This window comes from Mandrillus leucophaeus, unplaced genomic scaffold, assembly GCF_000951045.1.
Source record: "Mandrillus leucophaeus isolate KB7577 unplaced genomic scaffold, Mleu.le_1.0 Scaffold17, whole genome shotgun sequence".
NCBI lineage: Eukaryota > Metazoa > Chordata > Mammalia > Primates > Cercopithecidae > Mandrillus > Mandrillus leucophaeus.
This window is the reverse complement of record NW_012101698.1, coordinates 5,379,002-5,389,600: the sequence shown is the minus strand read 5'-3', so window position 1 is coordinate 5,389,600 and position 10,599 is coordinate 5,379,002. Positions and strand designations below refer to the sequence as shown.

At 45.2% G+C, this 10,599-nt stretch overlaps 2 protein-coding genes across 3 annotated transcripts in view; one reads left to right on the top strand and one right to left on the bottom strand.

Annotated features, from left to right (window-relative positions):
* COG4 (component of oligomeric golgi complex 4) overlaps positions 1-1,942 on the bottom strand; it is a 49,162-nt gene extending 47,220 nt beyond the window's left edge. For both annotated transcript variants that reach the window (XM_011976771.1, XM_011976772.1), the window contains exon 1: positions 1,756-1,942. In XM_011976771.1, coding sequence (XP_011832161.1) covers positions 1,756-1,926 — 171 coding nt within the window. In that variant the 5' untranslated portion in view covers positions 1,927-1,942. The remainder of the gene's footprint in view (positions 1-1,755) is intronic.
* A 228-nt stretch (positions 1,943-2,170) lies between these two features.
* The window catches only part of SF3B3 (splicing factor 3b, subunit 3, 130kDa), a 59,794-nt gene continuing 51,365 nt past the window's right edge, over positions 2,171-10,599 (top strand). The window contains exons 1-3 of the mRNA XM_011976822.1: positions 2,171-2,309; positions 6,655-6,794; positions 9,167-9,493. Coding sequence (XP_011832212.1) covers positions 6,725-6,794; positions 9,167-9,493 — 397 coding nt within the window. The 5' untranslated portion in view covers positions 2,171-2,309; positions 6,655-6,724. The remainder of the gene's footprint in view (positions 2,310-6,654; positions 6,795-9,166; positions 9,494-10,599) is intronic.

Below are 10,599 nucleotides of genomic sequence, written 5' to 3'. Positions count from 1 at the left end.
ATTTCACCATGTTAGCCAGGTTGGTCTCGATCTCCTGATCTTGTGATCCGCCCGCCTCGGCCTCCCAAAGTGTTGGGATTACAGGCGTGAGCCACTGCGCCCAGCCTGTTGTTGTTTTGAGACAGGATCTTGCTTTGTTGCCCAGTCTGGAGTGCACTTGCACCCAGCCAGCCAGATACATTTTTATTAAAATCGTTCAGTAGGTTCCAGAGGGAGACTTCCTCTTGACAGTCATCAAATACAAATACAGAACTTATATTATTTTGTCTGTAGGATTTCCATAATTTTCCACCCAACATATTGAATGACTGAATGAATGCAAGCTTAGGAATGTTAAGTCAAGATACTAAATATATATATATAGATAAATAGATAGATACTAAAAATATGTATATACATATATATTTTGAGACAGAATTTCGCTCTTGTTGCCCAGGCTGGAGTGTAATGGCACTATCTTGGTTCACTGCAACCTCCACCTCCCAGGTTCAAGTGATTCTCCTGCCTCAGCCTCCCGAGTAGCTGGGATTACAGGCATGCGTCACCATGCCCAGCTAATTTTGTATTTTTAGTAGAGACTGGTTTTCACCACGTTGGTCATGCTGGTCTCGAACTCCTGACTTCAGGTGATCCTCCCGTCCTGGCCTCCCAAAGCGCTGGGATTGCAGGTGTGAGCCACCGCATCCGGTAAGATACTAAATTTTAAAACACATCTTGCTGAGGCCAGACAAAAAAAAAACCCACACACTAAACTAGCCAGGCATGGTGTTGTGTGCCTATAGTTTCATCCACTCTGATTGCAGCACCACAGCACTCCAGCCTGCTCAACAGAGAGCGGCCCTGTTTCTAAAAATAACAAAACAAAAAACACCACACACATCTTGCTGAAAATGTACCAGAAACTGCTAGAGTTAGTGCAAGTTTACACTTGAAAATACTCAAAGACATCAACGATCCCCTCTCCCTCAGGCTGAAAGCGCCTTTCGTGCTCAACTTTGCTAAAAGTTTGGTCTTAGATTAGAGCTTAGATCTCTTTTGACTGGCAAGGAACCCAACTGACATTTGAAAGTGAATTGACAGCATCGAGTTGCCACTGAAAATTAAAGGAGACAGGAGATAGAACGTTATGAACTGAAAGGAACTGGAGAATCTAGTCCACAACCCTCATTTGATAAAATGCCAAGGGTACAAGAGATGAGGTGACCTGTCCAAGATTAGAGAATTGTGCCTGAGTCTTAAAAGCTCAAACCTCTACAAAGATGTGCATTTGACCGAAACGCTAAAATCACACCCCCAAATCACTCCCCACAAGGGGAATTCTTAAAAACGGTTCAAGAAGTTTACCTGCAAAGACTTCCCTCTTAAATAACAGGATGAAACGCTTTTCATAATTTTTAAATTAAACCAATGCAAAAGGGCGCTTATTACTTTGAGAACCAAGCACTTTGGCAAATACTCTCGGACTAACTTCACTCCCGTGGAGAAACTGGTGATCATGGATCAGGAAAATCAATGGGGGTCTAGGCAGGAGAGGCTGCAGATCGCCCAGATATCAGAGAAAACAAGCTCGGCGCGTCCGACAGCGTGAAAAGAGTTGACAGGTCTACTCATATATCCGACTACGCTTCCGCTTCTTTGTTTTCCCGCTCTTTTGTATCCCCCAGCAAGGAAAGCTTCCCACAGCCCGGATTCCCCGACTGAAGGCTCCCACTCTCCCTAGATCGTCCATGAAAAACAAGAGGCTGGGCCCCGCACCTCCTCGCCGCAGAGCCGTTCGTATACAGCTTCCAGCTCCTGCAGCTCTGTCAAGGAGCGAATGAGCTCAGCGGAGATTTCGGAGCAGCGGCCACCTCCCACCCCCTCAGACGACGGCTGCACCCCTGATAACTTCGGCGGCGAATCAAGGTCCGCCATCTTGGTCCGCATTAGGCACTTCCGGTCCCTCGAGGCCCCCTCTTCGTTGGCGCCTCTTTGGGGCAGCCCACAGAAGTGCCCAATGAACGCCTGTGGTTTTTTTTAAAAAGTCTACTTCTAAAAACCTATTAATTTTCTGTTCTCCTGGAAAAAGCAAAGCAATAAAGCATGTTTAAATAATTTTTAATGCGGTGTGGAAGCAAGACGGAAGCATTTTTTAAAAATTATATATATTCTTCAGGCGCGGGTTGGGTGTCTTTTTCCGCCGCGCGCCACCGGAATGCCCCTGTCTTGCGGTCTAATGGCGGACGCCAGTATGTTGGAGTTAGTGGTGGCTTAAGTTTTGAAGGGAGGTAGCATCCGTCGGATATCCACACCATCCTTCTCGCTGCAGGGTAAAAAAACAGCCTGGAGACTTCCCCGGGCTCGGGGAGGCGGAGAGCGGCGATATAGAAGGGGGGCCCGAGACTTTGGCGGGGGTCACGGGCAGTCTAGGCCCGAGAGGTCCGAGGTTGGGGACCAGGAGGAGGTGCAGAGGAATGGTTGGGGTGCGAAAACGGCTTCTTGCAATCATCTGTCGCTTCCATCCACAGGGTGGGAACATGTCCTAGCTCAAAATAGGGCTCGTGGAGATTGCTTTTAACGTCTGGGGTCTCTGATACGGGGGAGATGTGACAAGCAGCGGGAGGCATGGATGTCCCCCTCTGGGTAGAGTAAATGGTACACCGATGGGAAGATGGAATGATGGAGCGTGTTAAAAGCGTAAATAACGGAAACAGTCTTCAGAGCCAAGACTCCAGTTTGAATTTGTATTTTGGTAGTTGGGCAACTTGTCTCCTCCCCTGAGCCTCTCTTTTCTCATTTGCGAAATGGAGGATAGAGTTTAAATGCGATGATGTTTCCTTGGAGGATGGAGAAGATGCAGTGAGCAGTCATACAAGCTTTTTGTAATACAAGCTTTTTGTAATAACAAGCTTTTTGGTAAACAGAGGTGGGGGAAGTTTTTTGTTTTGTTTTGTTTTGTTTTTGAGACGGAGTCTTGCTCTGTCGCCCGGTCTGGAGTGCAGTGGCGCGATCTTGGCTTACTGCATCTCTGCCCCCCCGGGTTCCAGCTATTCTCCTGCCTCAGCCTCCCGAGTAGACTACCTGGGATTACAGGCGCGTGCCACCACGCCCGGCTGATTTTTTTTTTTTTTTTTTTGAGACGGAGTCGGTCTTTGTCATCCAGGCTGGAGTGCAGTGGCATGATCTCGGCTCACTGCAAGCTCTGCTTCCCGGGTTCACGCAATTCTCCTGCCTCAGCCTCCCAAGTAGCTGGGGCCACCGCGCCCGGCAAATTTTTTTGTATTTTTAGTAGAGACGGGGTTTCACCGTGTTAGCCAGGATAGTCTTGATCTCCTGACCTCGTGATCCACCCACCTCGGCCTCCCAAAGTGCTGGGATTACAAGCGTGAGCCACCGCGCCCGGCCGATTTTTGTATTTTTAGTAGAGACAGGGTTTCACCATGGTGGCCAGGCTGGTCTCGAACTCCCGACCTCAGGCGATCCAGCCACCTAGGCCTCCTAAAGTGCTGGGATTACAGGCGTGAGCCACCGCCCCCAGCCCAGACGTGGTGAAGTTTTAAAGCTTACCAAGTGTATCTGGTATATGTTTTTTGTTTGTTTGCTTTGTTTTTGAGACGAAGTTTCGCTGTCGCCCAGGCTGGAGTGCAGTGGGGTGATCTCGGCTTATTGCAGCCTCCGCCTCCCGGGTTCTAGCTGTTCTCGCGCCTCTCAGCCTCCCCAGTAGCTGGGATTAAAGTCGTGTGCCACCACGCCCGGCTAGTTTTTGCATTTTTAGTAGAGGGGTTTTCGGCTTCCCAAAGTGCTGGGATTACAGGCGTGAGCCACCGCGCCCAGCCTGGTATATAGTTTTTCTAGTACTGGACTCATCCTCCGAAATGCACCTTCCTCCACGACCCAAGAATTAAGGTGTTGCTGGAGAACCTGAATCCAACTAGGTTTGGAAAAAATGAATTCCAAAGGTTTGTAATAGATTGAATCAGTTATAAGGAAAGGGGAAAGTAGACTGTTCTCGTCAGCTACAAAATATGAAAAGTAACGGAGGGAGCTGTTCAAGGATTCAGAAGCAGCTCCTAGCTTCCTCTCTTTTGCTTTTTTTGTTGGTTGTTTCTCCACTCCCTGGTCTTTCAACCTCGGTCCTTTTTGTTTGTCTTTTCCTGTGGTCCTAGAACATTAAAGATGTACCTTAGTCTCAAGTAGAAAATTTTATATCTCTTAGGACCCATTTCTAGCCTGGAGGATTGATCTTGCCACCCTGCTTTTGCCCAGCCCAGAAATAGTAGTTATTTATGAGGACGTTTCTTCCTAATTCTGTCCTCGTTTAACAATAAAATCAAATCTGTATGTTAATTCTATACCAATGAAGCTGGATTTCTCAAGGTCCCGTGCTTTTTTTTTTTTATTTTGAGATGAAGTCTTACTCTTGCCCAGGCTGAAGTGCAGTGACACCATCTTGGCTCACTGCAACCTCCACCTCCTAGGCTCAAGTGATCCTCCCACCTCAGCCTTCCAAGTAGCTGAGACCACAGATGCGCACCACCACACCTGGCTAATTTTTTGTATTTTTGGTAGAGATGGGGTTTCCCCGTGTTGCCCAGGCTGGTCTGGAACTCCTGAGCTCCTGAGCTCAGGCAGTCCGCCCATCTTGGCCTCCCAAGGTCAAGTGAGCCACCGTGGCTGGTCTCCTATGCTTTTGTTTATAAATAATTGCACTGGGGAAACATAGTTTATTTTGTAGCGGTATCTATAGGTATAGTTTTGGGTAATTATGGCAGAGGTACAGTTTGTGCTGTCTTCAGTCCTATTTGCTGAGAAAGAATCCTTTTCTGTGACTTTGTACTTCTTTAGGAAGGCCGCCTCCTGACGCAGCAGAAATGGTTTTGTTTTAGTTTTTGGTGATGAGTAAGTTGAAATTTTAAATTCTAATCAATCCTTGAATATACAGTTATATAAGAGATGCAAATGAAAAGTACACTTAATAAACCAATTTTCTTCTGTAGATTAGCGAAGGTCAAGTCTTAACCATTTTGGCTAGTTGTGGGGAAATGGGGACTCATACATTGCTGGACATGTAATTGGACGTCTCTTTGAAAGGCAATTCAGCAGTACCTAACAACTTTTCAAATCTATGAATCCCTCAATCCAACAGTTCCACTTACAGGAATTAATTTTAGAGACATACGAGCATATGAATGACCTACATACAAGGGACTTTCTTTGTAGCAGTATTCGTAATAGCAAGAGATTGGAAACACCTGAATGTTAGGTGGGCTATTGGCTAAATGAATTATAATATGCCCATTCATTGGAAAACTGTGAGACTGCAAAGTAAAAATGAGATGGCCTTTTGTTTATTGTGCAGATAAAGTAATACGAAGTAAGGTGCAATATAGTGTGAGTGTATGAAATACAGTACCCAACCCTTGGTTAAAGGTTAAAAAGGGTTAATAAAGTGCAGTATAAGCCAGGTGCTGTAGCCCCAGCTCCTTGGAAGGCTGAGGTGGGAGATCACTTGAGCACAGGAGTTTGAAGCCAACCTGCCCAGCATAGTGAAACCCTGTCTCTACGGTATAAATGTATGTTCTTATTTGTATATATAAAAAATATCTGAACGGATACGTTATAACTTGGTAAACTAGATTCCCCCAGGGAGAACTGGATGGCTAGGTAATGGGTTGGAGGGAGCTTTTTGCTGTGCTTTTAGGTGCTGAATTATGTTAATGTGTAGCGTATTGGAATACAAGTAAACCGAGGTACTTAGTTTTTGTGACAAGTTGCCTAATACTGCATTAATGTTACAGATTCCAGCTTGCAACATTTTTACCATTTGTTAAGTGACCTTGGGCAGGTGATTTAATCTCTGCACTTGAGTTTTCTTATCTATAAAATAGGTATAATACTGCAATTTAATAGGATTCCTGTGAGGTTAAAGGCAAAATATATGGCATCTTGACTTGTCGTTTAGAGGGCGCTCTTAATTAAAAGTATGTTGTTTGTTTGTTTATTTTTTTGAGATAAAGTCTCATTCTGTAGCCCAGGCTGGAGTGCAGTGGCACCATTTTAGCTCATTGCAACCTCCGCCTCCTGGGTACCGGTTCAAGCTATTTTCCTGCCTCCGCCTCCTGAGTGGCTGAGATTACAGGCACTCTCCACCATGCCCAGCTAATTTTTGTATTTTTAGTAGAGACAGGGTTTCACTATGTTGGGCAGGCTGGTCTTGAACTCCTGACCTCATGACCCACCTGCCTCGGCCTCCGAAAGTGCTGGGATTACAGGTGTGAACCACTGCGCCTGACCGTATGTTGTTTCATTTTTTGAAACGGACTCTCACTCTGTTGCCCAGGCTGGAGTGCAGCGGCATGATCTTGGCTCACCACAACCTCCGCCTCCCGGGTTAAAGTGATTATCCTGCTGCAGCCTCCTGAGTAGCTGGGGCTACAGGCACACAGCGTCATGCCCAGCTAATTTTTATATTTTTAGTAGAGACGGGGGTTTCACTGTGTTGGCCAGGCTGGTCTCGAACTCCTGACCTCGTGAGCCACCATGCCCGGCCACATATGTTGTTTCTTAATAGGGCTTGCTCTACTGGTTCTGCTGTCCTCATCCAGAATTTCCCATACAGAAATGTCTGTTGAAGTAATAGCCTCCCAGCTATTTTTCTGTTTTCTATTTCCTTAGCTTTCTTGGACTCAGTACTGTTGGTGTAACCAAGACCTGGAGGTCTGGGTGACTCAGATTTCCTGCAACCATGTTTCTGTACAACTTAACCTTGCAGAGAGCCACTGGCATCAGCTTTGCCATTCATGGCAACTTTTCTGGTAAGTTCTCTTGTTACCATCTTTTGAAATTTTAAGTGAATTAATACATATCTTGTTTAGTCTCTTGGGCAGGAAATGTTTTCCATTTATGACAAAGCAGTTGGTAAGTGTAAACAATTCAGATTATGAGATGAGGTGTTAAGTTCTGGTGCATTATCTGTTACCTATTTCAGATGCATTTCCTAGCTCACGTTGTGCAATGATTCTTGTCAGGGCACACAAGTCCTGGCTGCTTAATTGCGGTGAGACACACTGAGATGTGTAAGACCTGGTCCTTGATTTTGAATTTGACATCAGGTTGGGTAAAAAGAATGTCTGAAGGTGTTTGTCAGGTTATCAGAGAGTAATTTAAGTAAAGGGAAGGTTGGACCTTGGTTTAGTGCTTGAAGAGATAGAACTTTTGTATGAGAGAAAAGGGAAAGTGCAATTTAGGTAGGGAGTGCTGCTTGCATGGAAACAGGTCATTTGCTTATGTTCACCATGTGGGGGATATTTTTGTAAAGATGGATTAAGGCCAGGTTTGAATTGTGTGAAATTTCAAATATTGGATTAGGAAATATAAATACGAAGTTACTGAAAGCTAGATACTAATCTTTCTAAAATAAAAACTTTTTCTTGCCATTTGCAGACTTAACATTTGTGGGTCAATCCAAGTAATGCAGGAGGTTCATGATTGTGTAGAGTATGACATAATTTTGTTGAGGTTTAAATCTGAATACTTAATGTGTGATAGTGAGCAGCAGCCTAACTGACCACACAGCATTCATATTTCATGTTATTTTCTCTGATCCTCATTATGGCTCTTTCTGTGGGTTTGAGGCTTCATTTGGGTAATTTAGTTGTTCTTTGCTGCATTTGATTAAGGAAATACGTATATGGGAATTTGGAGATTTGTGACTGACTTCACTATGTGATGCAATGAATCTCAGCTGGAGTTTGGATAGAATTTTTGAAAGCATTTTTTTTTTTTTTCCTCGAAACAGAGTCTTGCTCTGTCACCTAGGCTGGAGTGCAGTGGCGTGATCTTGGCTCACTGCAACCCTTGCCTCCTGGGTTCAAGCGATTCTTCTGCCTTAGCCTCCCGAGTAGCTGGGATTGCACGCGTGCGCTGCTACGCCTGGCTAATTTTTTGTATTTTTAGTAGAGACGAGGTTTCACCATGTTGGCCAGGCTGATCTCGAATTCCTGACCTCGTGATCCACCCACCTTGGCCTCCCAAAGTGCTGGGATTACAGGCATGAGCTAGTGTGCCCGGATGAAAGCACATTTTTAATACTAATTTTATCTTTCAGATTCCTTTTCCACTTCAGTCTTCCTTTTTATCTAAAATGATAGAGAAGTTTTCTTTTCTTTTTTTCTTTTTTTTTGAGATGTAGTCTTGCTCTGTCGCCTAGGCTGGAATACAGTAGTGTGACCTCAGCTCACTGCAACCTCCGTCTCCCAGGTTCAAGCGATTCTCCTGAGTCAGCTTCTCAAGTAACTGGGATTATAGGCACGTACCACCACACCTGGCTGATTTTTGTATTTTTAGTAGAGATGGGGTCCCACCATGTTGGCTGGGCTGGTTTCAAACTCCTGACCTCAAGTGATCTGCCTGCCTCAGCCTTTCAAAGTGCTGGGGCTGGGATTACAGGTGTGAGCCACTGTGCCTGTCCTTTTTTTTTTTTTTTTTTTTTTTTGAGACGGAGTCTCGCTCTGTTGCCCAGGCTGGAGTGCAGTGGCGTGATCTCGGCTCACTGCAAGCTCCGCCTCCCGGGTTTCCGCCATTCTCCTGCCTCAGCCTCCCCAGTAGCTGGGACTACAGGCGCCCGCCACCTCGCCCGGCTAGTTTTTTCTATTTTTTACTAGAGACGGGTTTCACCGTGTTAGCCAGGATGGTGTCGGTCTCCTGACCTTGTGATCCGCCTGTCTCGGCCTCCCAAAGTGTTGGGATTACAGGCTTGAGCCTCCGCGCCCGGCCTTTTTTTTTTTTTTTTTTAAAGGGAAGAGGTCTTGCTGTGTTTCCCAGGATGGAGTGTAAGAATTATAGCCCACTACATTCTCTGAACTCCTGGGTTCAAACTGTCCACCCACCGAAGCTTCCCAAGTAGCTGGGACTAGAGGCACATGCCACCACACCTGACTAATTTTTTTTTGAGACGGAGTTTTGCTTTGTTGCTCAGGCTGGAGTGCAATGCCGCAATCTTGGCTCACTGCAACCTCCACCGCCTGGGTTCAAGCGATTCTCCTGCCTTAGCCTCCCGAGTAGCTGGGATTACAGACATGCACCACCACACCTGGCTAATTTTTGTATTTTTAGTAGAGACAGGATTTCACCATGGTGGGCAGGCTGGGTTCTGGTTGTTTATGATCTCTATTTTTTGGTGATCTAGGAACCAAACAACAAGAAATTGTTGTTTCCCGTGGGAAGATCTTGGAGCTGCTTCGCCCAGACCCCAACACTGGCAAAGTACATACCCTACTCACTGTGGAAGTATTCGGTGTTATCCGGTCACTCATGGCCTTTAGGCTGACAGGTGGCACCAAAGACTACATTGTAGTTGGTAGTGACTCCGGTCGAATTGTTATCTTGGAATACCAGCCATCTAAGAATATGTTTGAGAAGATTCACCAAGAAACCTTTGGCAAGAGTGGATGCCGTCGCATCGTTCCTGGCCAGTTCTTAGCTGTGGATCCCAAAGGGCGAGCCGTTATGATTAGTAAGTGATTTACTCTACTTGCTGTGTGTGCTTGGTTTAGGATAACAATGCTGTGATCTTGGTGGTGTGCCAGTTCCAGTTAATCACTTACATGGGTTTGGCATCAGGTTTGGATTTACTCTAGGTTTAAAGTTGCATTTCTTTTTAAAAGAGTTGTATTTTCTTTTAAAACAATGGGTAAAATCTTAACGTACTTTTCTACTTCCCATCTAGTTGGAAATAAGTGTTTTTCAGTTTCTTTGTCTTTGGCAAAAAGACTAAAATGAAATGATCTTATGTTATTAGACAACGAATTTAGTTGCCTTCTTCAGCCTGAAGTGATGATTCACATTCATGTCTCTTCTCTTATAAATTTTTGAAGACAATTTTGTGTATCTGATCAGGCCTCTAGAGGGCAGTCCTCTCTGAGTAGTCATAAAATTGTTAGATCTAATTCAGAGAATAAAACTAATGATAATTTTATGAATTACTGTTTTTCAGTATCCTTAAGTCTAGGACTCATTAAAAAATTTTGACGAGTTAGTGGGATATTTAAGATCCGTATTAGGAAGGAGGGGGCCACCACGATGCCATTGTCTTTAAAAAAAAAAATTATTTATTTTTAAGAGATGGGTGTCTCAGCCGGGCACAGTGGCTATTTATTTTTAAAAGAGATGGGGGTCTCACCCAGGTGCAGTGACTCATGTCTGTAATTTCAGCACTTTGGGAAGCCGAGGCGGGAGAATCACCTGAGGTCAGGAGTTCGATACCAGCCTGGCCATAATGGTGAAACCCTGCCTCTACTAAAAATACGAAAGTTACCTGAGTGTGGTGGCGCGTGCCTGTAATCCCAGCTACTTGGGAGGCTAAGGCAGGAGAATCGCTTGAACCTGGGAGGCAAAGGTTGCAGTGAGCCGAGGTAGCGGTACTGCGCTCCAGCCTGGACAACAGAGTGAGACTGCATCTAAAAAAAAAGAGAGATGGGGAACTCACTATGCTGCCCAGGCTGGTCTTGAATTCCTGAGCTCGAGCAATCCTTCTGCCTTGGCCTCCCAAAGTGCTGGAGTTACAGGCTTGAGCCACTGTGCCCAGCTCCATTATTGCTATTCTTTTTTTTTTTTTTTTTT